Here is a 26,773-nt window from a genome sequence, read left to right on the forward strand (position 1 = left end):
GTCATAACCACTGTAGTCGAAGCCACACTTGATGGTGTAATTAAGCTGGCTGACGGGCGAGATATAGACGTCTCCGAATTTAGCTTGGAGAGCCGCACAAGATGCGTCGTCACGTTTCAGGACTGCACCCGTAGGTTGAGGTTCGTTGACTTCGGCAGCGACATCAGCCGAAGCAGATGCTGCTGCGGCAGAGGCATCGTAAGCGATGGTCTCAGCGATAACAGTTGCAGTAGGGAGGGCATAGTCGAAACTCGTGGAATAGACAACCGGAATGTCAGGTGTAGGAACGGGATCGGCTTGAGCAATGGCATCAGCATCGAGATTCTGAGCGCAGGTGTAAGCCGCAAATGCAGCGATCAGGATAGCAGAATGCATCTTGCTCCCAATTGGATGTAGATGTTGAGTTGAGAGATCTCAGGGCGATGATGAATATTTTTCCGAAGACGATACCAAGTGCCTCTTTAAACCATTTACCAAATTCACGATCTGTCAGCTCTCGCTCAAGGATATCGACCGACTCATGTCGACCATAGCATCGAGCACGTCTCACAGACTTCAGCTCCACGGCTTAAGCTCTAGATGCTGGCTAGAATGCGCCGACTTTGTCATCTTGAAGAAGACGTCGGACATGTCCAGCGGTTCATTGTCCACGAACCGCTGCTTCGCCACACGAACCGAATGTTGGTCTGCCTCCCAGCCGCGAGTGGGCGACGCCAAGTGTCCACCGAAAGCCACGAGACAGTTCTACGAATTTTCGTTCATCGGAATGATGTTGAGGATGCGAGAACGACGGTCTTGGCCATGTGTCTCTGCTGCAGGTGCGGCCCAAAAATTCGGTTCAGGACTGCATCTGGACCATCCATGAGATTTTTCTCCAGTTGTGACAGATCGGAAAGCCGAGAAGGGAGAGCAAAAGAGCTCTTGAAGTGCCGTAAAGGGGTAAGGCAATCTGTTCTAGCCGGGTTTGTATGTTGCAGAGACATCTCGACATGCCTTGATTGGAAGGGATTTTCAGGAACCCTGCAAGAGCTGAAGCACAAGATGCCTGCCAAGCCCGCCCACCTTGTTTAGTCAAGTACATACAGAGATCGGGATCTGTCCTTCATAGAATCATACAGTTGCATAGCCAGATCATACGAGGACAATCGGCAATTGTGGTCATAGACATATAGGACACGGTGCTATAGCGAAGCTTTGACGTGGAACCGGCATTCGGTAAAACCTTCTCCCAAGCCTCGGACAAGTAGCTCTTTCCGGATACGATGGCTTTATCCCGTGCAGCACAATTCGTTGCTAACACTTGTATTATGTCAAGCTACTCGGTACAGCATTATATCACACTCAAGTATAAGAGATTGAGGCATAAAACTAGGACGGAGCTCCGACCACGAGATCTTACACTGCGGTGACCGAACCGGGTAATCTCCTCCACCGACATTTAGCCGTATCTAAACAGTATCAACTCCAGTCGAACCTTTAGCTCTTCCCTGAGCATCTTGTCAATCCTTCAAGCCCTACTCGCATCCCCTTCTAGGTCCGCCAGACCCCTTGGAGATGGCAAACCCTAAGTCCTTCGCAATCCGATCTTCACGATTGATAATCGTACCTTCTTTCCTTCTCCTCGACAACCTCGCATATAGAGACCTATACTCATCTCTGCACCGCATGTCAGACTTCACAACCATGGCTTTTGGAGCTGCGTGGGGTGTGAAAGATTGGGATACCTCAACCATTCACCCCATAATCTCCCGCGAAGTGCAGAGATCATGGCAAGTAAGGAGCATGGGAGATTTTGGCGTGGGGTTATTGCCATCGCGCACCACAGAACAGCAAAGCGGTGAAGAAGAGTGGAATGTTCTAGACGCGCCTGAGTTGCAGTTGGAAGAAGCGCAATGGATAGGTTATGTGGGTGTGCGCGACGCAACTTCCACCGCCCAGCCAACTACAAAGCCATGGCAGCAAATGATAGAATTGCGGTATGGTTTTCATCCTGAACATTGGGGCAAGGGATATGGCACAGAAGCTGCAAAAGCAGTAATGGGATGGTGCGAACAGACTCTTGGGGCTGAGAGATTTATCGCAGAGACAGAAGTGGAGAATGTGGGTAGTGCGGGGATATTGGGGAAGTTGGGATTTACAGCAATGGACAACGAGAAGGAGGTAGTCTGGGGTGTGGAGGGTGAGAAAGAGTGGCAGAGGTGGGTAAGGAAGTAGACATCAAAAATCCGCAAGAAACAGCACCGAGATGGTCTTTCATACGACTACGAATCTCAAACAGTAAGACTACCCTCTAACTTGACATCCCTACTACTCTGCCCAACCCACACCTCATACACTCCCCTCTGTAGCTTCCACGCCTGCGCCACCACATCCCAGACACTCAAATCCCTCCTCGTCAAAGGGACACTAACCCTCTTTTTCTGCCCAGGCCTCAACGCCACCCTCTCAAAGGCCCGAAGCTGTTTCTTCGGAGCATCAGGAATGCCCACATAGACTTGAGGAACCTCATGAGCGAACACGTCTCCAGTGTTTGTAATGTCAAAGGTGACAGAGAAGATCTCGTCCCAAAGTTGGGGGTGGCCGCCGGGGACAATGGCTATGGAGGGGTCAGGGTATTCTGACACGTTTCCATCGGTGAGTCGTGCGGTGTGTAAGGCAGAATAGTTGAAGGTTGAGTAAGACAATCCGAAGCCGAACTCGAAGCGAGGGGTTATGTTGTAGAGATCAAAGTGTCGGTAATCGATATACACGCCTTCTGAAAAGTTGGATTGGGGGTGAGGATCAAAGGATATTGTCGAGTTGAGCAAACCGCCGTAATCTTCTTCCTTCTTGGCGACAGTGAAAGGCAAACGACCAGAGGGTGAGACGTCACCGTAAAGAATGTCTGTCAGAGAGTGTCCGGATTCTTGACCGGGTAGACCGGCGAAAAGGACAGCAGTGATGTTCTCGTGGTCAATCCAGGAGTCAACAACGCGGATACCAGCACTGTGGATGACGACTATGGTGTTTGAGCAATTCGCGGCTACATTCGTAATCAGGTTGTCGCTGAACTCGTCAGCCAATGTTGTGCGGTCGAAGCTCTCGGACGCGTAAGCATTGACAAAGACCAAGCAAGCGTCGGTGTTGACATAAGGTGGAGAAGGATTCTCTGAGTAAAAGTCCCAACGGAGAGTTCCCTTGTCTTTGGCGATGCGTTCTTGGATGGCTTGGAAGGGTGAGATGACATAGGGAGGTGTGCTGCCACCAGAACCTCCACCAGTGATCATTGTGCCATTGAAGGTGTCCCAACCGAAGTTCACTTCGTAGCCGCCACCGTATCTGCTTGGATTCTCCCAAGGGTTCGCTTTAATGGTCGCATCATAGCCGTAGATGGACAAGAAACGAGGGTTCTTGAGAGGCAGAGTACTGTTGACATTCTTGACAAGGACGGTGCCTGCAGCGCCAATTTCTCTGATCAGATCTGAATGATCAGCTTGTACGTTGACCGGTTCCTGGAGCTGAAGGTTACTGTGCACGGCTGCAGCAGGGTAGCCGTCGCCCTGGCCGACATAGAAGAATGCTGCCAATTGACGAGTGACCATGTCATCCAGTCGGTCTACAGTAACAGAGCCGTTGTTGACTGCCTGTGTGAGGTTACCGCCCCAGAAGCCTCCATCTGGCATGATCAGGTCCAGTCCAGCATTCGCAGATGCTACTCCCGAGTGCTGTGCTTCCCAGTCCGACATGACGAACCCGGCGAAGCCCAATTCAGTCTTGAGGATGCCGTTGAGGAGTTTGGAGTTTTGGCATCCATAAGAGTTGTTGGCGCGTTGGTAACTGCACATTACACTTCCGGCGTTCTCGCGCAGAGAGTCCATGAACGGATACGCATAGAGCTCGTGCAGAGTTTTGTCATCAACATTAGAAGACATAGCTAAAGAAAAAAAAAAATATGTCAGCCTCGATGTGTTGGGCTTCTCAGACGGAGAAACTCACATTCGCCTTGCCCAAGAGCGGGATTGCGGCGAAACTCTTGTTCATTGAGGAGCCAATGCTGACGATTGTTTAGCATCAGAGCATTCCTACGACCATATCATCTCGTACCTTTGCAGTAGCGATAACGCCAGCATCTTGAATTCCTCGAGTGATAGCACCCATACCAGCACCAGCAAGAGTAGGATCCGCAGAAAGACCTTCCCAATTCCTGCCTCCTCTAGCAACTCTTCCAAGCGGTCCAGCAACAGGTCCAAGAGCGATATTGATACCCTTACCACGATACTCCTCACCCAAAGCACGACCGTAGGCAAACATGAGGTCTTTGTCGAAAGTGGCAGCAACGTGGATGCCAGCAGGGAAAGCACTGACGAACTCTTGGCCGCGAATGCCGTCTGGGGCGTCGGCAAGGCACATAGGCTTGACTCCTAGACGAGGCACGGCGCCAGTGTTGCCAACGCAGGTGCCTGTGAAGCCGCGAGTGGCATTGACCTTTTCTTCCAGGGTCATTTGAGAGACAAGGTCGCGTGCTTGGGCGTAAGCATTGACCCATTGGGTACTACTCGATCCATTGCCGACAGCTGCAAGTCATATCAGTACCAGGCTTAGTTTCCTTGGTGGGATTCGAGTCTCACGAGAAGGATACACAGGCGGACTCTGTCCATAGTAAGGGTCAGAGACATTGGTATAGCTCAAAGAAGTATACGCCGCAGCAGGAGCCGCCAATGCAAAAAGAGCATTGACCGAGAGTGCGGACTTCATCGTAGTTATCAAAGACGGTGAGTTCAAGCTTCAAAGCCGGTGGGCGACAAGCACGTTAAGTAGCTGTTGCCGGCAGATGCAAGACGTGATTGTGCAGCCGGCCGACGTGATGAAGCTCCATACCAAGAGAAGATGGTCACCTTGGCAGAGGGGGAAACGGAGTAGCGAAGTGACGATCTTCTTTAAGGTGGCTTAGACTACTGTACCTCACCTCCGGTATAGATGTGCCACTGACGGGGATGTCATGTACATCGAAGTCATGCTGGCCATATCGTTCTATCCAGCCTACCTGTAGATGCGCGATGTTGGGACGCAGTTCCGATGCTAGAGGAAAAGCCTGCAGAGAGACTGACCGGACTGATTGAGACGATGTCCAACACGAAAGAGAGTAACAAGACAATCAAGAGAGGAGGTTGGAGAAGGTGATTAGGCCTTCTCTCCGCACCAGGGTGGAAGTGGGGTGAGGTTGCAGTGTTGTGGGGCTGTCGGAAGTGTTCGGATGCCTCTATAGCGAGTCCCGAGTCACTGCATCGACCTGCCTGGAAGCCTTCGTGGTTCATCAGTGATACCACGATGTAGTCCTCGCAAAGAGATATACTAGGTCTGGTAACAGTCATCAGGACTGTTGCCTGCAGAGAGATCTCCATCCATGACTGCTGCCTCGATATACGAACGTGGAGAGGCTAACGAAGTATACGAGGTAAAGTGATCCTTCACGTCCTGTCCTTATCTCATCTCGTAGCCCACTTACCCGGGACACGATATTGAACACACATATACCATGACATCTCACGTTGAAGCATCGCGCGTCGCCCAGCCAGACCAGGCTGTCACTGTTCAACAAAACGATGCCGACACCACCGCCGACCGCGGCGATGCCAAAAGCCCATGGGAGCTTTCCGCCCTTGAGCAACAAGTCGAACAATGTCGAAGTGCCCACGGTACCAGCGCCCCCGAAACACTAGAAGCCCTCCACGACCTCAGTCTCGGCCACCAATTCGCCGGACAATGGGAAAAAGCAGAGGAACTACAACGCAGCATAATCTCCACTAGACGAGAAACACTAGGAGACACGCACCCGGATACACTCCGCAGTACACATGAGCTGTGCATGATTTTATCTGGCCAGGGTCAAGACGATGCATGCGAGAAACTGCAATTGGAAGTGCTAGCCCAGAGGGAGGAAGCTCTGGGTAAACTGCATCCCGACACGATAGAAAGCATGGAGCAATTGGCCATCTACTACCAAAACGAGCGCAAATACGACAAATCCACCCCTCTGTACGAAAAAGTAGTGCAAGCGTATACCAAAATCAGCGGCCCAGATGATGCAGACACCCTGACATCTTCCCATAGCCTCGCGCACATATACCTCTTGCAGGGACGTGTACAAGAAGCATGGCAGCTACAAAATACTGCTTATCAGACGAGTCTGGCCAAGTTTGGGCTGCAAGATGACTGCACTCAACGAAGTATAGCGGGCTTGGCTTCAATCGCAAATGCCCAAGGCGACAAGGAGAAAGCAAGGGAATTGCAACAAGGCGTCCTGGACTACCACATATCCAACTTCGGCCGAGACCATCCATGGACAGAGGAGTGCCAGGAGGAGATGGACAAGTACAGTGCTCAGGATTGAAAATGTATATTTATAGCTAGCACTACCTCTTGGCTCAAAAGCGGCCTGCTCAGTACAAGCCTATGACCAAACGACAAACACTTTCTACGGCTTACCAAGATTTCTTACATTTTTTCGCGTCTTACAGAAACATCGGCGTTCCAGCAGCGTGACCGCTGAATACGCAAGAAAGACGATCGGGATAACAACGTAGCGAAAGACCGAGATGTTGCTCCAAGAGAAACCCTGACCCTTGGTTTGCCGAGTCGCCGTCAGCATCACAGTCTGACTCATTCATCAAACTATATATCACCAGTATCAATAGAGTCTGAAGTTGATATCTGCCTGTTTCAAACCCAGATCAAAGTCGAAATTCGAGAAATGGTATCACTGTTGTGCAGTTCAAGATTTACCGTGAAGAAATAAGCTGGACACAGCGAACAACTCGAAATTCGAGGTCTGAATTCTCATTTTCGCGTCTCGTAGCGACAGTGAGTCGCAAATTGACCATCTGAAGAAGCCATAAGATGAGAAAATATCAACTTTGTTGCTTCACAGTATATAAATATGAATTTCCGGCATGGTTGCTGCAGCATGTCGTCGGACATGATTCAAGCACATGAGAGAGGTACGACCCTGACCCAAATCATGATTATGGTCAGGATGATTTGGAGACATGAAACAAGTTATGAGTAGACATACAGAACAAGAATAGCCGAGAGGAAGAGAGCAAGAGATGACAAAAGCTAGGGGGTATCAAATTGTAGGAATTGGTCTGTTTTTTGGCGGCTGTCATGCTCGCACACCGATCATCGGAACAGTACTATGGACAGCAAGAGGCCGATCATCTTCTGCGCGGCATCATCCTGACCTTGGGGAAGTCAAGGGGAAGCTTCAACTTGGCGACTCTGCGTTGTGCAGCAACAGCCTTGTTCGGTATCTTGAAGTCGGCCATCTCCTTTTCGGTCGGGTTGTTGACTTTGCAGCCCAGCTCCATGAAGTATTGTGACATTCTGTAGACTTTGTTAGCATGATCAGATATAGACGGGTGGGTTCTGAAACGTACTGCTTGTTCTCCAGACGCAGATCCTCGCGCAAGTCGTGTGTGTCGGTCTTGTAGCCATCGATGAACAGCGAGATGGCGGCCATGTGTGTGATGAGATTGTCCATGTGCCATTTGTTGAGTTCGTTGTTGTCCGAGAACCTCCTCCTGACACTCTCGATCAAAGTCTCCGGCCAGTCTTGCAGCTTGCTTCGTAGCTGATCTTTCTGTGGCACCTTCTTGCCGGCCTTTCCTGCTGGTTTGAGGGCAAGGTTGAACTCGATCAGGAGCATGAGGTATTTGAGAGCCTTGAGTCTCTGAACGTCGTCACGAACAGCGATGGGGTTGACACGGTGTGCGACATAACGTGAAGACAACTTGAGGTCCTCGCCCTGAGCATCCTGCCACTCCTTTACTGTCAAGTTGCGCATGTCTGTTGCAGGAATGAGCATGCCGATAGGGTAGACGTTCTCGGCCTCGGTGGCATTGAGGTTGGGCTTGGGGATGGGCTTCGAGGCAAGGATTTCCTCCTGCTGGGCCTGTTTGGCGGGCATGGCATCCGAAGCCTCCTTGACGCTGTCCAAGACGGCAGACTCGACGTTATCGAGCTTGCCGCCGACGCGGTTCCTGTCGGCATTGGTTGTGATGGCGTTCTCGACCTTGGAAGCAAGAGCCTTCTTGGCCTTCTTTGTACCGAAGGCCTGTCCTAGGTCCTCGCGCTGTTGAGCAAAAGTGCGAGCGGCCTTCTGAGCGGCAACTTCTTGAGCTTCTGCGCGGAGGGTGGTGCGCAGAGTGACGGGGTGTGCAGGGAGGACTTGGAGAGACGAGGATTGAGGATCGTAGACGGCGACGTAGTGGGACAGACCCTGGCTGGACTCGTGTTGTGCGGTGAAGTCGAGACGGGCATGTGATGTTGAGTGCAGCAGAAGAGAGTGTGAAGAGGGAGCGGGCGAGGCGCCTTCTTTCTTGGGGTTGGTGACCTTGACGAAGGGCTTGAAGGGAGCGGTGGGTACATTGAGGCCGGGTGCAGCAGCTGGACACAAGCGTCAGTGACATGACGGTAGATTGCAATGATGGACTCTGCGCATACCGATGACGGGGTGCAACTCGTCTCGCGGTGCCGGGAAGCGAACGCTGATGGCGGCGCTGGAAGCCTTTTTGTTGGGAGCATCACCTCCTTCGGCAGCTCTCTTCCTCTTTTTGTCGTCGTGGGCGGCCATTGTGTCTTTGTGGATGCGAATGTCTGGTTGCGCTCTCGCAATCGACGGACAATCTTTGGAGCCAACTTTTTTACGCCGAGCGACTCGTTCTTCTCCAGTTTCTGGCCGGGGCTGGAGTCATGCGGGATGGCCCGTGCCAGCCGCTGCCGAGTGGGCTGTAGCCTGTCGCTGCCATGTGACGTGTGTGTGAGGGTCGCGACTGCCAAACAAGATGAAACCCTGCTTTCTCTGCCGTCTTGCACCAGCAGCTGCGGTTTGGCCCGTCGAGAGTTGCGTAACAAAGCAGCTGCCCTGTAGTCTGTGTAAAAGCTAGATAAGTCGTGTTTGCTCCTTCCTGAGATACGCTGCAACTTGGACAAAAACGTCGTTGCACCTCCCTGCCCACCTGAGACACGTCCCCCGCCGTTCTGCCTAACCTAGTCTCTACCTATCTCAGCTCTCACCTCTGCTCGCCATGTCGGGCATCGTGAGCACCATCGAAGGCCTCGCCAGCACCATGACTACCAAAGCCATGTCCATTCTCGACTCGGTCTTTCCGCCAGAGCGCCGCCAGGAGCTCTTGACCAAGCTCCAGCAGTTTGCCGTCAAGAACCCAAAGCTGTCGGTATGTGCTAAACCTCGATTCACTCCTCTCAGCCGCACACTAACATATATGCCAGGCCTTCCTCCTGACCAACATCGCCCTGACGGGCCCGCCCATGTTCTTGTTCATCCTATTTACTCTTACCGTCTTCGTCTTCTCGCTCGTCGTCGCCTTGCTGGTCGGCCTGCTCGTCGCCATTGGCTTCACCCTCTTCATGGTCATTGTCGCTCTGGTCATACTTTTCCCCACCGTCTTCTTCACCACCCTTGCCGCATGCTTCTTCTTCCTGTGGGGCATGGGTGGATACTACCTTCTCAAGTGGTTCAACAAGGGCGAGACACCCGCAGCACAAGGCGATGCCATCGGTGACAAGATCAATGCGCTCACTGGCGGAAGACTCGACTTCATCATGGGCGGCGCACGTCAGGAATACCCAGACCACTCTGGTCAGAACGCCAAGGACGACGCAAGCCCAAAGCAGAATGGCAACAAGCCCAGGAAGCTACAAGGCGCAAAGTCCAGCGGAGTCGACTTTGGCGAGCAAGCAGACTCGATCAGGAAGAATGCAAACGTCGGCAATGTCACCAAGCAAGCCAAGCTGGAAGATGTGACCAAGCAGGCTGGGGTTGATGGAGTTGCCAAAAAGACGGACGGAGTGACGGGCACGGCTAAAGGCCTGGCTGGAGGCCTTGTGTAGCCTGCACTGGCGCAACGCTCTTTACCTGAACTTATGTGGTCTGCCTTGATCGAACGGCCTCTGATTGATTGATTGTCTTTGGGTTTTGATGGCATAGCGATGGGTTTTGTTATAGCATTTATATCTTACACCAGCATACCTACGATCTTTCCTATTTATCAGATGTGTATGACTATTTTGTACTCTCAAGGTCTTGGACGAGTAGAATTCCCCACGATTTGATTAATCTTTTGCTCGTGTATGATTTGATCAATTCAAGATCTTTATGGTATGAACGGAATACCAGTACCAACACTTTTGCGATAAGCAAGATAGTCGTCCCCAAAGAACTTGACCAGATCCTGTTCCTCATCTGCACAAAAAAGTCAGCAAACATACCATCACAACAAAAATTGGGCCAGAACAAAACTCACGAGTGATCCTATCCTTGAAAAAGAACCACAAAATGATGGCGTAGCTCACAAAACAAATCTTGTTTCCAACCACAACCTGCGTGCCGACAGCAAAGAAGTAATACCCAAAGTAACTCGGATGGCGAAACCACGAATAAAGTCCAGAAGTCACCAGCACATGGTCGTTTTTCTTGCTCTTGGCTGGAATGTGGTTGAAGCTGACTCCTGCTTGCGCCATAGCAGTACTGCGGATGACTTGTCCCATGATGACTAGCACTGCTCCTGCAGTGATGGTGAAGATATTGGAATAGGCATCCTGGAGAGCAGGGAAGAAGAAAGAGGTAATGATAATCTCGACCATCGCAGCAACGTGGGCAGAGAGATACGCGCCTCCATTGCTCGTCAGCAAATACGAAGATACCTTTGCATTATGCGTGTTGTATCTCGCCGTGGTCCAAAACTCCAAGAAATGGAACAGTGACAAAGTTGCGATGAATTCGGCAAGGCGCCAGATACGGTGTGAGTGATGAGCAAGCAGGATAGTAGCGATGCTGCAAGAGGCAAACACGATGCCTAAGCAGAGTGCGTGTAATGCGATTGCAGAGATGGAACGTGAGTTGCCGGGGTAGATGGTTGGGTCCACAAGGGGTGTACGTGATTGCGTTGCTGCCCCATTTTTGTTGTTGTTGTTGTGCTCTGTGGGAGACGAAGGTGCAGAGGTGTCTGAGTCGTCTTGATGTGCCATCTTGGACTGCTGATGTGTCAAGGAAAGAAGTACAGACACTGGCCCGGACTAGAAACACGCGCGAGTCGAGCAGATGCGCAAGAAAGTCCAAACTTCGAGAACAATATCAAGGCGATCGGTCAGGGTCTCTTCCCGCATCCTGGCTGAATCCGGAGTCCTGCCAAGCCATCTCTCTGTCTCTCTATCCACGTTTCATCTTCCCACACAAAGAGAAGCATTATACATATTGTTCTTGAATCATCATGCCTATCTCAGAGAATAAGGCTAGATCACTTAGAGGAGAGCTCTATCATGCTTTTACCCCCGAGCTAGTCGCTGAGCGTCGCCGATGTGCACGCGCTTGCACTGCATACAACAAAGCCGAGGGAATCACTAGAAGGCAACAGGTTGAATTGTGGAAAGAGTAAGTGACTTATCTAATTTACCAGTATATATTTCTCTTTTATGAAACTTTCATACTCAAATGTGACTTTATAGTATCGTGGGCGATACCACCCCGCTTCCTCCTCGCAAGGAAGACAGCACAGAAGACGCAGATGAAGAACTCCTAGCATCCTACGCCTGGGTTGAAGCTCCCTTCCACGCAGACTACGGCACCAATGTCCGTCTAGGCGAAGGTGTTTTCATAAACTTCAACTGCACCATCATCGACACCTGTCTTGTTTCCATCGGTGCAAGAAGCCTGCTAGCTCCAAACGTGAGCTTGTATTCTGGCACTCACCCATTGGATCCTGATTTGAGAGATGGAACAAATGGTCCAGAGTCTGGGAAACCTATCACCATTGAGGAGGATGTTTGGATTGGTGGAAATGTTGTTGTTTGTCCGGGTGTGACGATTGGACGTGGTAGCACAGTGGGTGCGGGTAGTGTCGTGACAAAGGTGAGTTGCGATGTTTGTTTCCAGTGTGGTCAAGTATGCTGATGTTCGAACCAGGACGTTGCACCATACACGGTCGTGGCGGGCAACCCGGCAAAGATCATCAAGCAGACACCGAGAAATACCACCACAGCCGAGGATAGAGCAGAGATCCGAAAAATTGCAGATTCTGCTTGAGTTCCTGTCGCTCGTCGGCTCAAGTGTTTGGTTCAAGGCTGTATTCGCCGACCCTCTCACTACTGTGGATTGGTCGTAGATCGGTTATACTTGGTAAGGGTCTTTCTGCGTCTCGGGTGCAGTGATGGAGAAGATCTTGATTGGAACCACAGTCGAATGGAAGAGCGAAGTCTGCTGCTCCATAGGAATCAAAGGATAATCCACCTCGTGGACCTTGAACTCGTTGTGTGCTTCGTCAAATGTTAGTCTACCAAGTGGGGCGTAACCATGCTTCGAAACTTACCGCAAGCATATTCGAAAGCAGCGAAAGTGTCAGTGTTCCGAATGGTCGCTGAGATGATGATCTGTACATGAGGCCAGGCCTCGAACATGTCTCGCATGCTAGCGACCAGTGCCGGTATAACAGCCTTGTCGTATGTCTGAAACTAGGGTTAGTATGTTTTCGTACAACAGAAAGGCATGCCACTCACAACATCAGCACCAAGAACAAGATCACAGGAAAACGAAGGATCTTTGTCAAACATCCAAGAGCCCTTAAGAGCTCGACCCCACCACAGCACGCCAATGTCCATAACATCCTTGACATCGTTGAAAGCTGCATTCTCATGCAAAGCTTGAACAACACCTTCATCACCATCGGTGGCCGTGACGTGTGCAGCGTCCAGATGGCTGGCGCACAAGATGGACAGTAACCCTGTACCAGCACCAAGCTCAATCACCTTCTTGCCCTTGACACTTTCCATCAAATCAGGCGAGGAAAGCAGATATGAAGAAAGGTGAAGAGCAGCCTCCCAAGTGCGCAACCCAGTAGTGCCAGCACCGGAGATGACTGCACGGTTCTCCAGCAACTTCAACTCAGGCTCCTTGTCCACGATGGGAGAACCCTGAGCAAGAGGAGTATACGTTACCCAGTTCCGCTGTTGAGCAGCGGTGGCATCATCAGGCATGGGAGAGAACATGAGTTCGGCAAGTGTAGACATGAGATTATCCGATATTTCCTGAATGCACAACGAAGAAGCGGAAATCAGAAAAAGGCAAGTGACAAGAAAAGATGAGACAAGAAGACGCTTACATCTTCTTCTGGGTCTACAATGGAGGATTCGATCTTGGACATGAGCAGCTTCAAGATACGCAGACGGTACCTTTCCGGAGGCAGAAAGTGGTCAAGGTCGTCTGTCTGGAAAAGGTTCTCGTATATCCATTCTTGAGCCTGTGAGGCGCGGAGAGTGTCTGGAGAGGGCCAAGTGAGGTTTTGAGCATCGAGTAGTTGCAGATACTGTCTGCGGAACAGACCGATCTGTTCAAGTGCCTCTTCTGATACATTCGGAGTCATCGTGAGAGTGAACTATTACCAAAAGCCGTGAAGACGTGAGGGCGCAGAATCTACAAGTGAAAGGCAACGTTGCACAAGCCTGCATAAGATATGGATAGAGCAAAGCGGGTCGACATCGGAAAACAGCGCTAGAAAGCTCAACGCACAGACCACGCACAAAGCCAGACTGGCCGTCGAATTTGCGCGGGCGCCTGCGACCGGATTCTTCTTCTGCTCGAGACGACAAGAACCCATTTTCGACGACCATCGATCCCATCCCCATCACTCGCAAAAATGGCCGACGCTCAAGTTACTCTGCGCACCCGCAAGTTCATCCGCAACCCCCTGCTTGCCCGCAAGCAGATGGTCGTGTGAGTCTCCTCCTTCGCCCCCGTCCCGCTAGAGCACCGATGCTGCATCTGCCGCCGACCAAGGACTGTCCAACCCTGCGCCTGTGTGGAAACGAGAAGCAAGAGGAGGATTTTGTGTCTATCGCATCGTTGCGACATTCAACATTGCGCCGCCGTGTGCGAAAGAAAAGAATCAAAAGCAAAATCTTCTCCGCAATATTCAACCACTCGTTTCCGCATGGACAAAAGGCACAAGACAGCGACCAGGTCGACGACAGACGCAGCATCGGCAGCCGGCACAGCTTGATCTCCTCTATATTGAGATCCACCCGTACTGACTAGGGCCCTCAAGTGATGTCCTCCACCCCAACCGTCCCAACGTCTCCAAGGATGAGCTCCGTCAGAAGCTCTCCGAGCTCTACAAGGCCGACAAGGACCAGGTCTCCGTCTTCGGTTTCCGCACCCAGTACGGTGGTGGCAAGTCCACTGGCTTCGCTCTCATCTACGACTCCAACGAGGCCATGAAGAAGTTCGAGCCCCACTACCGTCTTGTCCGTGTTGGCATGGCCACCAAGATCGAGAAGGCCTCGAGACAGCAGCGTACGTTATGCACCCTTCCTCATCTCTGCCTCGCACACTGTACTAACACACCCTCACAGGCAAGCAGCGCAAGAACCGCATGAAGACCCTCACCGGTACCGCAAAGGTCAAGGGTGCCAAGGCCAAGAAGGACAAATAAGCGTCTCGCCCCTCTCTCTAATCAGAGTAGTGGTCCGTCGCTTGTCGTCTTCTTGTTTCTTGTCTGGGCTGTGGAGAAGAGTTGCCTATGCAATCTCTTTAGCGCAAGCAACCACACGCTATCTAAAAGGACACCAATTGCCAAAATATGCAGTGGTCCATGGATGGGGGACGAAAGGCGTCACGGTGGTTCCTAGCTTTTTCGTAGTCCCTTCATACCCAAAACCAAACTTCGAAAAAGTTAACGATCATATCACATCAAAAACAAAAGTTCGGTCTTTCTTGCCTCTCCTCTCTTCATTCTTAGATCTCTCATGTCATCTTGATCATCCACTCTTCGCTTGTCTACGAACAAATAAACCGCAAAGGCAAGAGATCGTATTTTCGTTTGAGGTAAAGAACCTGCACTGCACTGCACAGCACAGCAGACATTCATACTGTGTTTATCTTCCGTCTCATCTGATTGACCTTGTCACCACCAAAACAATGTTTTCTGTACAACCCTGTCTCAAAACAACCCATCCCTGCCGACTTTGACTCAAGGCATTTGGATTCAGATAATTTCTTTCTGTCAGATTTCCTTGTCCATCTAACAAACAAGGCCTTGGCTGGTATTTTGACATTACCAGAGGAACTCGATATTGAGACGGATGAGTGATGTCTCTATGTCGTATCTATCAGGTCTTCCACTTTTCCTAGGTCGAAAAAAACCCATGTGCGTGGTATGGAGGTATAAGGACATAAGATGTGTCTACAAGTCGTGTTTCATTAATTCGTGTGATGGATATCATGCTATGCTTTTTGCTAATGCTGTATGCCAATATTTGTCTTTCACGTAGTAGCACTGCTTGATGTGTTCGCCGCAGGAGCACAGGCAGGTCCCGTCATAGCCGCCACAGGTGCAGTAGGTGCAACGGCAACAGGGGCAGGCACACTCACAGCTCCATCCTCCTTCTTGACCTCTTTACCCTCTTTCTTCTCCTTCTCCTTCCTCACAACCCTTCCTCACAACCTTCCCCGTAACGAAACACTCGGGCACACCTCTAGCGACCCGTCCCATAACTCCCTGCCCCAAAATTCCCATCCAGCAATCCCACCCCTGGCCTCCCCACCTACATCCTCCTGCACTCACTCTCTGTAGAGCTTTATACGCTTCCAACCCTTGATACGGCATTCCCGTTTTGGGATCTTTGTAGTGAGCAGGTTTGGCTGTAATCGCGCAAACAGGCTTGGGAGGTGGTGGAGGCAAGAATTCTTTCTTTTTCGCTGACTTGGAGGAGAGGTATTTGGATTCTTGCGGGGTGAGAGATGGTAGAGCGTCGGGAATCAAGACTGAGGAGAGGATGGTTGATGCGCTGGTCGACTTTTTGTTGGAGGGGGCGACCGGGGGCGCGAGTTCGAGTTCTGGAAAAGCTTCGAGGATTATGAGGGTGCGTTGGGCTTGTTCGCGGACGAGGGGCATGGATGGAGGCGCAGGTGTGGCTTCTGGTTGGACTTGGGGAAATACGTCGAATGGTGTTGGCGTTTGTTGTGTGGGATCAGTTGGCTGTAGGGTAGGGTCCAGAGTCGTAGGTGGTTTGGCTGGATCCATGACTGGCGCTGGAGGAGGCTGATCTGCCGTTTTTGGTTCTGTAGATTGTGTCTGGACGGGTGCTGTCTCTGCTGTTTGTCCTTCGGAAGCTGGTGCTGGCGCTGGTGCCGGTGCCGGTGCCGGAGTCTGTGACGCAGAAGCCTTATTCTTTTGTGCAGTGGCTTCTGGCGACTGCGAAGCCCAGTAATGGATCCCATCCAAGAATGATTGTGATTTCGCTCCAAGGCCAGAAGTCGGTTGAGCCTGATCTAGTTCGGATGGTTTGTCTTCAGCTGTGCTATTCTCCGCCGGATCCTGCTCAGCTGCTGTTTCTTTGGTAGCCTCTGGCACATTCGCTTCGGCGACCTCTGCTATAGCCGGCTCTGCAGTCTCGGCTGTTTTGCTGGTGGCTTTTGGTGACGTGCCTTCGTCCTTTGCTGTATTTAGAGGTTCCTTCTCTTCTTGGCTTGGTACTCCAGCAGGCGTGAGTTCGTTTGTTGCGTCTACCATGACTGTGTCTTCGGGTTGCTGAGCCTCTGACTCCTGCGCAGACTTGACCTTCTGGGAATCGTTCGCAGTGGGCGTCTTGTCGCCTTCGGTGGCAGTGGTTTGAGGGAGTGTCTCGGTTGACGATTTTTCGGCAGGAGGATCCGGTTTGGTCTCGATGACAGCTTCAATCCTCGGTTGGTGGACACGCTTGACCTTGATCTTCTCTCCTTCCCACATGACAGAGCCACTCCAGTACCTGAAGACAGGACCCTCGAGTTGTCTGTCGCGCAAGGCTTCAAGCCTCCTCTGTTGAGCAAGTTGTCGTTCTTCTTCGGCCTTCTCCCAGCGATTGAGTGTCCTGCTATTCTCTTTCTCGACCTTCAAAGCTCTCTTCATGCGGTCTTCCTGGGTGAGGGCGGGCACGGCCGAAGCAGCCTTCTTCTCGGCAGCGATCTTGATCAATTCGTGAGCCTTTTCCGAGCGCTTCTGACTCTCTTTCAGCTTGGCCTCTGTCTGTTCCTTGTTGGCAACAGTCTGGCGACGACGCGACTGGCGCGTCGGGGCATCGTCGAGGGTAGGTAGCCAGGAGATGCGTTCGGATTTTTTGCGCGGACGGGGAGCAAGCAGCGAGTTGGTAGCAGCGAGTCTTTGGCGTTTCATCAGAGGATTGAGAGGCATATTGGCGAAATCGGCGGCCTTGCGCTTCTTCTTGCGGGCTTCCTGGCGTTCGGTCTTTTGCAACTCTTTCTCTCCTTGTAGGTCTTCGTCCTGACCTTCGCGTGGCGGGCCTTCATCGTCCGAGTCGTCACTGGATCCAAAGGCGACATCTTCGGTGTCGGAGAGTTGGTAGTCTATCTGGTCTGTTTCATCTTCTTGTAGCAGGTCGTTGCGGACGTCTTCGTCTTCGAGATGTTGCATGAGAAAGTGCATGCGGTTGCCCGCGGTGGCTCTCTTTGCGCGGCCATGGACCAGGAGCTCTTCAGCGGGAACCTCATCTTCAGGGTCTTGCGACATGGCAGAATGGTGATTGACATGTCGACGGTGAAAGTGGACAGTCGAGGAAGGCACATGTCAGCCCGCGTTCCTCTTGGCGCCACTTGGGTGCCTGCCCGATCTGACGAATCTTGAAACTTTTTTTGTCCGACTCTTCTGTTCCACAAACACAACAAGCAATCAACATGGCTCCTCGCAAGTTGTATGTATTCGACATGTCTCGCAGCTCTCCTCCAAGTCTAACATTATCTCAGCGGAAAGGATGCGACCAAGTTCGCCCTGGTCCACCGCGCTCAAAACGACCCTCTCATCAACGATGCCGACGCCCCTTCCATGGTCTTTGCCGAACTCAGAGGTCCTCAATACGCCAAAAACAGCCGCAAGATCAAGGAGCGTGGCGATCTAGAAGATGAGTTCGGTACAGACTACAAGCCCAACGAGGGTGAGGCAGCCGAGCACGGTGTCTACTTCGACGACACCCAGTACGATTACATGCAACATCTGCGCGACCTGGGCTCTGGAGGTGGTGCCGCTACTTGGGTTGAGGCTCGCTCAGCAAAGAACAAGAACAAGGGGAAGATGAGTCTGGAGGATGCGCTCCGCGGCATGGACGTCAAGGATGATGACTTGCAGAGTTATGGTGGAGAGAGTGTTGCTTCGACCAGAAGTCTGATGCCCGACGACATGCTGCCTAGCGACTTTGTCCGCAAAACAACCTACCAGGATATGCAGGCTGTACCAGACGCTATTGCTGGCTTCCAGCCCGACATGGATCCCCGTTTGCGCGAAGCCCTAGAGGCTCTGGACGACGAGGCATACGTCGACGACGAGGACGACATCTTTGCAGAACTTACTGGTGACGCCGAGGAAGTCGATCGCGATGACTGGGAAGGTCTCGAGTTCGACGAGGAAGAGGGCGACGGCTACGTCGACGACGACGATGAAGGCTGGCAATCCGACGACACAATCAAGGCTGGAGAAAAGGGAGAGAAGGGCGAACATCTACCACCGCCTGCCGACACTGCTGCTCCACCGCCCTCAGACCCCAGCGCAGGAGCCTGGATGGAAGAATTCACAAAGTTCAAGCAAGACGTCAAGGCCGCAAAGGCTCTGCCCAAGAAAGAAGCCAAGCCTGCACCATCAGACATACAGTCCATCAACACCGGTCTTTCATCTCTGGCTTCTGGCCGCCGCAAGAAGCGCAAGGGTGCCATGACCTCGACATCCGGCTACTCTATGTCCTCGTCCGCCCTCGTCCGCACAGACGCCCAAAGTCTGCTGGACCAACGCTTCGACAAGATCGAAGAAGCCTACGCCGAAGACGATTTCGATGACTATGGTTCCCAATTCGATGATGCCGAATCCATGGCTTCAGGCATGACTGGCATGTCTCACGCCTCAGCCATCAGCTCATACTCACGAGCCACCGACTCGGAAGCCCCCAATCTCGTCCGCAGTGACTTTGACAGCATCATGGATGGTTTCCTTGCCGGCCACTCGCGTGCTGGTAACCGTGGTCGCCATATCAAGAAATCTGGCTTCCAGACTGGGATGGAGCAGCTTGATGAGATCCGTTTCGGTCTGGGTCCTGCTCGTTTGGGCAAGTCTGCCCGTGCTCAGAGCACTCGTCACCAATGAGTTCAACCTTTGACCTTGTGTCCTTTTGTTTAGCGTGGCGTTTGGGAAAGAAAGAGATGTATGGATCATCAAAAAAAAGGCCATCTTGCCTTGAGCGTAGCATTTTTTCTATATCACGATACACACATGCCAACACATTCGAACCACCGAGTCAATCCTACATCAGAAATACATGACTTGGAGTTCCTCAGGGGGTGAGGGCCAGTTTCGGCCCGTCAGAGCCCGTTCGACCTCTTGGACATGTACTGCTCCAACAAGAACTGCATCTCATCAAGCCCCTTTAGCTCAGTTGGTAGAGCGCGGCACTAGTAATGCCGAGGTCGCCGGTTCGACTCCGTCAGGGGGCAGCACTTGATGATATTCTTTTTGCATGACTATGTCAAACATGAGGTGGTTGGAAAGAAGTTTTTTTTGCTGGTATAGCGGTGTGTGAGGGGGTTGTGCAAGCGAAGCCTGCACGAATTTACATAAAACTTTGCATAAGTTTCGGAAGCGGAGGACTTGCTTCGGTGCAACGGGCACCGAACGCCGATGGCCTCTTGGCTCGCTCCTCCAAGATCTCTCTAGTGTCAAAGACAGTCGTGCATTTTCGCTTCTCCCATATCGCTTCAAGTCATTAGAAGGAAGAAGAGCTTAGAATTCACAATGGTATACCGCATAGTAAGACATATCAATTGTTCGTTCGTTTTGACCTTCGTGAACCTGCTCAATGTCTCCAAGAGTTTCCTAACCAAACCGGATTGCAAGCACTGCAACGGTGATAGCGACACGCAGATAGAGTTAAACGCTATCTCATACCAGCCCAGCCTGCGTGGTACGAGTAACAACCTCATCTTTCCTGGTGACTTCGAGGGTATGCAGAAGTCTGCAGTGGGTTTTGCACGTCATGATAGTTACGCATATCAGACCACCGGTGAGGCAGTCGTTTCTGGAGCTGCAACCTTGTGCTCATCACCAGGGTGGTTGCAAACGCGCAATGATATGCGGAGTTGGAGGACCAGACTCGCAGGTACTTTGGTCAACGTACCTTGGACAGACTTTCAATCGCAGGAAGCTTTTGCTGACAGGCGCAAAGTTGAGTACGGCAGGGCTCTGTGCATCCAGAGCAACCTTGTCAATTATCCGGATGTGAATGCAAATGCGGGTAACAATGACAAGGACTCACGCCAGGTCTGTGCGAGATCGTCAGCATCTTTGATGTCTCCGCATGTTTTACGGATAACCGTTGGCAAGCAAGCGGTGTCCGTGCTCCACTTGCTTGCATCTGCAGCTTTCCAGCACCAGCCTCTTTTTCCTCTCCGCCGGGATCATCACCTGGGAAAAGTCACAGCCACAACTTGGAAGACTTGGATACACTCATGCGCGGCCGGTAGATGCCCAGCAGCATGCCCCAGTCATGATTTGCTGGCATCGGGCGGACAGCAGCCGCTCGCGCAGCCCGGCACCCGCTCGTTTGGTCCAAAGTCCAACCACCCACCTCTTTTGAGACACAGGGTGGAGTCGAATAGAGCAGACGTCCGTTCCGGCGAGCGGCAAGAAGTTTATCCAAAGCCAAACGGGCAGTCTGATGCTCATCATGCTGCACGCTTACTCGACCTTAGAGTTCTTGCATGCATATTCACCTACAGTACACGTAGGTCCGCGGGCCTCGTCCTGCCTTTGCCATCAAATGTCGAAGTCGCGAGGCATATCGTTCCTGCCGTATATAGGCAATGCGAGTGTCCGCATATCTTCAGACCCTTTCCCCTCCGGGCAGGACCTCTCGCCATCTTACCCCTCCTGTCGATTGTCCCTCAAATTCGCATGTTCTCACTCAAGCTTTCCCAAAGTGCCAGGGCCTAGTGTTTCAATGTTCTGAACTAAAAGCTTGATGCTTGACCATAGCGGTCACCATTTAACCCTCACTCCTCTCGCGACCAACGTGAGCGTCCGATTCGTCATAGTTCCATCAATCACCTCTTCGTTGCGGATGCCTCTTTGAAAGTGAACGAAGTGGCTGCGAAAGCTGAACATCAGCACAAACCAGTCTGATCTACTTGCAGAGCCCCCGACTTCTCGGTCGCAACTGCTCTTCTTCGCGACCATGAGTCCTTTCAACTCGACGAGTGGTTTCAACTCGAGCATCATTACCAATGCTACGAATGCTTTCCCACAAGCATCTCCAGGTGCGTCGAACAGGTCCAACCACTACGCTGTTGGATCACTGCTAACCACACGTCGCAGGCCACTCGACAAATCATGCATTGCCTCTGCCACCGCGTCTTACGCCTGCATTCGGTCTAGCTGGTGCCTTGCTCATAATGACCAGCATCCCATACGCCCTCGCCAGCATCAGATATGGAAGGTTCGCTCGCCCTTGAACTCGGAGATGTTTGCTCGCTAACCAATGATTAAAGGCTTTACATGTCCATCAGTTGTACATACCTCGTCTGCATTGGTATCACCGTATGTGTACTACCCTTCCTGTGACACCACGACACTCACCACCGCACAGGTAATAATACTCTTTACAACAAAGCACCTGGACGCAGGCATTAGCGACCGTGCTCAGGGCGGATATCTGGTCGCCGCCGTCTTGCCTGCCATCATTGTGGGCGGTCTCTTGCAGTGGTTCGTCGGATGGCTGGCGAGACGTGCTGGTTGCGTCTTGGGAGGCTTCTGCATGGCCATGTGGATCGAAACGCTGTGCCCAGGAGGTGTCATCAAAACGTCTTCCATGACCGCCCTCTTGATCGGTGCCATGTGTGCTGTTTCTCTCACGCCCTCGATTCCCATGCTCAAGAAGTGGGCAGATCCGGCCTACATGACTTTCTCGGCTTTTTCTGGCAGCACGGCATTTGTTCTAGGAATCGATTGCTACAGCCGTGCTGGCTTGAAGGAGTTCTGGGCTTACACATGGCGTATGTTGGGTCCGGACTGTGTCTTTTCTTCTGCTGACCCCATACAGATTTGCATAGAGTCGAGCTCTTCGGCTTCGGAACCAAAACCTACCCTTTGACCCATCTTATCATAGTTGAGAATGTCCTGATACCTGTCTTGTTTGTCGCCGCCCTGATTATCCAATACAAGTTTTGGAAACCTCTCCGGGCTCGAAAGGAAGCAGAAGCCGCAAGAATGGCTGCCCTCAGAGAGGACCAAGAAAAGCAAGCGCTTGAGATTGGACGTACCTTCAGAATGGCGGCCGACAGAGACCTCACAGCCTGGGAAGCGAGAAACAAGGATCCGGATCCGAAGAAACCAGATGTCGAACAAAAGCCAGTGGATCCACCATCTTTTGCTTCGAGAGCTGGCCAAAAGATCAACGGCGTGGCGGACTTTGTGCTAAACAAGTTGAAGCCCGATCATAATGTCCTGTTGCCGATATCAAGTGACGCTCGACATCAGCACCATGACGAGATATCACCTCTCGGAGCACGCAAGACCATCTCTCCAGCAGCATTGAACACCTCGCAAACGAAGGGTCCGTTCGTCATCAGTGAAGGCGTTCCTGATTCAGAGGAGGTAGAGGCCCGAATCCCTTCGTCCGTCATTCCCATTCTTGAGCGTCTTATGGTCGAAAATGGCAAGGCCCTCAATGAGAATGGTGAGGAGGTTGAGTATACGTTGAGACCAACCTCGAAACGACCTCCGCCAATTCTTCCAGCAATGGATTACGAATGCGGCTCACCTTGGGATGAGACCGAAGATGCCAACATGAGGTCCATCAGCCCTTCACCGCCAGCCCTCGCAGCAAGGTTCAGTTTTCTGAACTCGGCTTCAGACTTGGTGGACACGACGGAACAGCCACGCGATGTCGAAGAATCACACGAGGATGAGGGAATGGTGCCTACTGTTATCACACTGTCCGAAGATGACCTGTCCGAATGGGAGCAGCACATCACCCGCACGCCCAACGTTGACGAGAGAAACGCAAATAAAGAACACTCGACTCCCGAAGACCTGGAACCTTCAAATGAGACGCTTCGATACGCTCACCTCGGACCCGCGAGCGAAGTTTTCAATATTAACGAAGCCGTCGAGCCTTCTTCACGAATCCCCAACTCCGAAGCTCATGGACGAGCAGAAGTCATGAGTAGGACGCAAGAGTGGAGCAAGAACTTGGTTGACGCAGAGCCGAATCTACGAGCCTCAAGTGTGCGATCGTACGATGCAAAAGACGAGACGATCTTGTGGAAGGACTTCGAGGGCACTTACGCAACAAAGGGCTCTGCTGAACGGTTGGAGGAAGACGACCTAGCTGCCTCACAGTCACAGCAGCAACATGGTCTGTCACAATCAAGCGCTCTCAAAAAGGATAAAGGCAAGTCTAGATGTACTTCGGACATTGAGGATAATTCAGCCATCCTACCTATGCCGATCAAATCTGCACGGGTCAGCAAGCATAATCTCTCGTTGCCAGTGCTGGACACCGGAGTTACTCTTCTGGACACAGCTGCTGCACGAAGAGAGGTGCAGAAGAAGCAACGTTGTCTCTCAGTGAACTTCGCCGGGGAAAATCAGGGTATCGTTGCGAGAAGATACTTCGGGTCTCATGGCAAGCTTGCAGAAAGCAGCTCAGACCTTGTGGAGTCAACCGATCTTGACGAAATAACACTTTCGCAAGCACGAAAGACTCTGCACACACGAGCAGTGAGCAACAGCCAAGGCTCTTCGATATACTCTCACGGACCTTACACATCGAGCAGCATGAGTGGACAGTCACCCGCCGATACGACAGCAAGAACCACGCCGGTTGTTTCTTCACCAGTCTATGTATCTCCAACAACGTCTCCAAGTGGGCCTTCACCTACTCAAAACTGTCCTCCTTTCGTTATGGTCGCTCCACCACTACGAAATCCCTATCCCCTACCACCATGTGAATCTTTCCAGCCTTCGGCCCCTCCATACTGGTATTCAAATGGAGCTTTCAGCCCCGGCCACAGCTTTGCTCCCGATGGCATAAACGAACAACCTGCCGTCATCCCAGAAGACGCCGACTTCCGCCTGCCACAACGACGATCAGCTCCCGGAGCAAAACCCACCTTGATGGCTCGTGTGGAGTTTGACGAGCACTCGAGGCGAAAAGCAGCAGAGAGACAACTCCTAGAACAGAGGAGGGGCATGGCTGCCGAAGCGGCCAAGGCCAAACAACGAGACAAACAACAACGTCGCAGGACGCTTGAGATCGAGGGGAGAATGAGAGCAGGACAACTGGACAATGCACACGCGAATCTCATCAGCAAGATGCAGAGACAAGCCATGAGAAATATTGAGAAACAGAACAACAAGAACTACTGATGAAGTCGGGATCCGAAACAGAACGACGCCAACGAGAATTTATGCGAGCAGGGACAAAACAACAATGGCAATCAGGGATGAAACACTCATCACGCATAGCTTGGTGTTTGCAATGCAGGCGTTTTCCGTGGAGGCGATTGCTTTTCTTTGCCCTTGCTTTTCCCTCTGTCTAATATGGGTAATCAACAATACATCTTAATAGCTTCAGCAGTTGGAAGGGCGCATAGCCACGAAAGGCACGATCCATGCAAAGTATGAATGATAACCAAGTCTTTCCACTCTCTACGCACATCACTCATTTCTTGAAAATCAACACACGTACGCCGACTCTTGTATCTTTTCCTTCCCAGTACTTATCAACGATGATTAACCGTGCAGGAGGGGCCTTTGTCAGAGCCTTTTTTTTTTTTTTTTTTTTCCCTCTCTTTGTTTCTTTGGAGGTATGGTGGCTATTTTGATGTTGGGGAACAAGGATGTTGTATGCCTTCCCAACATTATCTTCGGCAAACAAGGCTTACTGCTTGTGACATGTCTGATATAAAATGCAGAGGCGATTCTCTCAGGCAGAGGAAAGGGTAACTGCAGGCAAAGAACAGAAGGTAGAAAACCTCGTTGGGAGAAAGTCATGCTCGTTAATTGTTTCATTCATCTATACACTGAAACTGAAACCGATCGTAATTAGAGCAAAAAACAAATTGAAAAGTCGTAATTCCCTTCCTCCATCGCATACATTATCACCTCGTGAGGCGTCCTCAGACATTCGAAAGCTCTTAAGCAGCCTTGCCACCAGTAACGGTCTCGGTGACGACAGAGCGAGCAGCAAGAGTCTTCTTGCTCACAACTCTCATACCGCCAACCAACAGCACCAAAGCCTCGAGACCAAGCACAATGGCCAAGGTAACCATGGCGCCAATAACGCCATTGACGACAGGAGACAAGCCATTACCACTGGTCTTCTTGCTCTGAGTACCGGCGTTGTTGCTGCCAGAGGAAGAAGAAGGGGCGTAAGCAGCGCAAGTGCCAGTGCTGTTACCGCAGGCAGTGCACCAAGCCTGAGTGCTGCCAATGCTGAATTTGTCCATGTTGGCAACAAAGTCATTCCAAGGGATAACTTCCTCGCCGGAGCCGAAGAGAGGGTAAGCGATAGGTTCGCTATCAGCACTGGCAGTGCCGTTGTGGAACAGGAAGCGAACGGAAATATCGCTGGCGGCAGGGAAAGGCGAAGTAGAGGCATTGGTGACAAGCTCAAAGGTCATGGATGAAGCGTAATCGACCATGCCGTAGAAGTCGCTGTTGACGTTGGGCAAGCCGGCGAGACCGAAGAAGGAGGAGAAAGTTGCGTAGGCGCCGAACTGGACGTTGAACTTGCTCTTGCCTTGGGTGGAAATGGTGGTGTTGAGGCCTTGGACAATCTCGGCAGCGAGAACTTTTCCGGCGATGGCGCGCATGTCGTTGGATGAGTTGTAAGCAAGACCCCACTCGTGAGCGTTGGCCAGATCCAAGAGTCGGCCAAGGACATCAGCGGTAAGGACGTCAGAATCATTGATGGTGGCATTGTGGATCTCAGCAACGTGGATCAGATCGTAGACTGAGCATCACAATTAGCACCTAACGCAAATTCGAGCTGACTGATGAAACTCACTGGTGTATGCATTCTTGAAGCTGATCTGGCTAGTGCTGAAAGTAGCATTGATCACAGGAGTCAGGCTGTTGTAGAAGTCCTGAGTGCTGGCGAGAAGGTCGGTGTATTCGGGGCTGGAGAAGTACTCGTTGGAGCTGCTGATAGCATTGGCACAGCCAGAAGCAGATTGAAGCCAGCCATTGTCCTCGCTGCCAGAACCGCTGGTGGTCAAAGCCAGAGGGATGAGTTGGTAGCCATTGAGGGGGCTTGTCACATTGGATCCATTTCTAAGGGTCTGAGTACCCAATGCACTGCCAACAGGAGGATAGAGACCCTGCAAGAAGCCGGTAGCCGAATTTTGGAGAACTGTGATAAGTGTGTCAGAAAATCTGCTCAATCAATATTTCCTCGGAGATAGGTATTTACCAGTGTCAGCAGGGCTGGAAGCAGCAATCTGCGCTTGCTTGACGATATCGGAGTTGATGCCCAGAATTCTGCTGGACGCTTCCGAATCAACGTAGCGGTTGCGATAGTAATCGCCAGAGGTGTAGACCTGCGAATATCCTAGGTCGGTCAGGTTGGCCGGAGCAAGAGCTTTGGGTGTGCGGTCTCCGTGTCTGTGGAACATGTATACTCCCAGCACGGTCTCAGCCGAGACGGCCGAAGAGAGGAGGGACAAAGCGACGAGTGAGTTGGACAACAT

The 26,773-nt window shown here is 51.7% G+C and overlaps 14 protein-coding genes across 14 annotated transcripts; 8 read left to right on the plus strand and 6 right to left on the minus strand.

The window, feature by feature from the left end:
- Positions 1-1,554: 1,554 nt before the first annotated feature.
- Positions 1,555-2,214, plus strand: M436DRAFT_51845 (uncharacterized protein; the record flags this gene model as incomplete). Its single annotated transcript, XM_013569620.1, has 1 exon — positions 1,555-2,214. The coding sequence occupies one exon, from the start codon at positions 1,555-1,557 to the stop codon at positions 2,212-2,214; it is 660 nt and encodes a 219-aa protein (XP_013425074.1).
- A 56-nt stretch (positions 2,215-2,270) lies between these two features.
- On the minus strand, positions 2,271-4,734 carry M436DRAFT_74623 (beta-glucosidase-related glycosidase; the record flags this gene model as incomplete). Its single annotated transcript, XM_013569825.1, has 4 exons — positions 2,271-3,913; positions 3,976-4,033; positions 4,084-4,553; positions 4,608-4,734. The coding sequence occupies 4 exons, from the start codon at positions 4,732-4,734 to the stop codon at positions 2,271-2,273; spliced, it is 2,298 nt and encodes a 765-aa protein (XP_013425279.1).
- A 781-nt stretch (positions 4,735-5,515) lies between these two features.
- Positions 5,516-6,370, plus strand: M436DRAFT_52507 (uncharacterized protein; the record flags this gene model as incomplete). The annotated part of the gene is made up of 1 exon (XM_013569736.1): positions 5,516-6,370. The coding sequence occupies one exon, from the start codon at positions 5,516-5,518 to the stop codon at positions 6,368-6,370; it is 855 nt and encodes a 284-aa protein (XP_013425190.1).
- An 823-nt stretch (positions 6,371-7,193) lies between these two features.
- M436DRAFT_74624 (RNA polymerase I associated factor, A49-like protein) lies at positions 7,194-8,611 on the minus strand (the record flags this gene model as incomplete). The annotated part of the gene is made up of 3 exons (XM_013569826.1): positions 7,194-7,362; positions 7,416-8,424; positions 8,482-8,611. The coding sequence occupies 3 exons, from the start codon at positions 8,609-8,611 to the stop codon at positions 7,194-7,196; spliced, it is 1,308 nt and encodes a 435-aa protein (XP_013425280.1).
- A 454-nt stretch (positions 8,612-9,065) lies between these two features.
- M436DRAFT_52525 (uncharacterized protein) lies at positions 9,066-9,891 on the plus strand (the record flags this gene model as incomplete). The annotated part of the gene is made up of 2 exons (XM_013569740.1): positions 9,066-9,215; positions 9,271-9,891. 2 exons carry the CDS (start codon positions 9,066-9,068, stop codon positions 9,889-9,891), a joined length of 771 nt encoding a protein of 256 aa, XP_013425194.1.
- Positions 9,892-10,154: 263 nt separating this feature from the next.
- M436DRAFT_52204 (protein-S-isoprenylcysteine O-methyltransferase) lies at positions 10,155-11,028 on the minus strand (the record flags this gene model as incomplete). Its single annotated transcript, XM_013569674.1, has 2 exons — positions 10,155-10,243; positions 10,305-11,028. The coding sequence occupies 2 exons, from the start codon at positions 11,026-11,028 to the stop codon at positions 10,155-10,157; spliced, it is 813 nt and encodes a 270-aa protein (XP_013425128.1).
- A 242-nt stretch (positions 11,029-11,270) lies between these two features.
- Positions 11,271-11,950, plus strand: M436DRAFT_52543 (trimeric LpxA-like protein; the record flags this gene model as incomplete). Its single annotated transcript, XM_013569742.1, has 2 exons — positions 11,271-11,431; positions 11,506-11,950. 2 exons carry the CDS (start codon positions 11,271-11,273, stop codon positions 11,948-11,950), a joined length of 606 nt encoding a protein of 201 aa, XP_013425196.1.
- A 374-nt stretch (positions 11,951-12,324) lies between these two features.
- M436DRAFT_52031 (uncharacterized protein) lies at positions 12,325-13,421 on the minus strand (the record flags this gene model as incomplete). Its single annotated transcript, XM_013569652.1, has 3 exons — positions 12,325-12,501; positions 12,553-13,080; positions 13,155-13,421. Coding segments are annotated over 3 exons (972 nt in total), but the record flags the coding sequence as incomplete, so codon positions are not given.
- A 264-nt stretch (positions 13,422-13,685) lies between these two features.
- On the plus strand, positions 13,686-14,427 carry M436DRAFT_52223 (37S ribosomal protein S24; the record flags this gene model as incomplete). The annotated part of the gene is made up of 2 exons (XM_013569679.1): positions 13,686-13,765; positions 14,097-14,427. Coding segments are annotated over 2 exons (411 nt in total), but the record flags the coding sequence as incomplete, so codon positions are not given.
- A 1,019-nt stretch (positions 14,428-15,446) lies between these two features.
- M436DRAFT_74630 (YL1-domain-containing protein) lies at positions 15,447-17,555 on the minus strand (the record flags this gene model as incomplete). The annotated part of the gene is made up of 2 exons (XM_013569827.1): positions 15,447-16,028; positions 16,077-17,555. 2 exons carry the CDS (start codon positions 17,553-17,555, stop codon positions 15,447-15,449), a joined length of 2,061 nt encoding a protein of 686 aa, XP_013425281.1.
- Positions 17,556-17,780: 225 nt separating this feature from the next.
- M436DRAFT_51999 (Low temperature viability protein) lies at positions 17,781-19,172 on the plus strand (the record flags this gene model as incomplete). The annotated part of the gene is made up of 1 exon (XM_013569644.1): positions 17,781-19,172. A coding segment is annotated over one exon (1,392 nt), but the record flags the coding sequence as incomplete, so codon positions are not given.
- A 645-nt stretch (positions 19,173-19,817) lies between these two features.
- M436DRAFT_65706 (uncharacterized protein) lies at positions 19,818-20,658 on the plus strand (the record flags this gene model as incomplete). The annotated part of the gene is made up of 3 exons (XM_013569760.1): positions 19,818-19,832; positions 19,974-20,342; positions 20,443-20,658. The coding sequence occupies 3 exons, from the start codon at positions 19,818-19,820 to the stop codon at positions 20,656-20,658; spliced, it is 600 nt and encodes a 199-aa protein (XP_013425214.1).
- Positions 20,659-21,255: 597 nt separating this feature from the next.
- On the plus strand, positions 21,256-24,449 carry M436DRAFT_65707 (uncharacterized protein; the record flags this gene model as incomplete). Its single annotated transcript, XM_013569761.1, has 5 exons — positions 21,256-21,337; positions 21,396-21,516; positions 21,569-21,617; positions 21,667-22,072; positions 22,120-24,449. 5 exons carry the CDS (start codon positions 21,256-21,258, stop codon positions 24,447-24,449), a joined length of 2,988 nt encoding a protein of 995 aa, XP_013425215.1.
- Positions 24,450-25,219: 770 nt separating this feature from the next.
- On the minus strand, positions 25,220-26,773 carry M436DRAFT_65708 (phosphoglycerate mutase-like protein; the record flags this gene model as incomplete). The annotated part of the gene is made up of 3 exons (XM_013569762.1): positions 25,220-26,037; positions 26,092-26,436; positions 26,497-26,773. The coding sequence occupies 3 exons, from the start codon at positions 26,771-26,773 to the stop codon at positions 25,220-25,222; spliced, it is 1,440 nt and encodes a 479-aa protein (XP_013425216.1).

Source organism: Aureobasidium namibiae (assembly GCF_000721765.1).
Source record: "Aureobasidium namibiae CBS 147.97 unplaced genomic scaffold scaffold_14, whole genome shotgun sequence".
Classification (NCBI taxonomy): domain Eukaryota; kingdom Fungi; phylum Ascomycota; class Dothideomycetes; order Dothideales; family Saccotheciaceae; genus Aureobasidium; species Aureobasidium namibiae.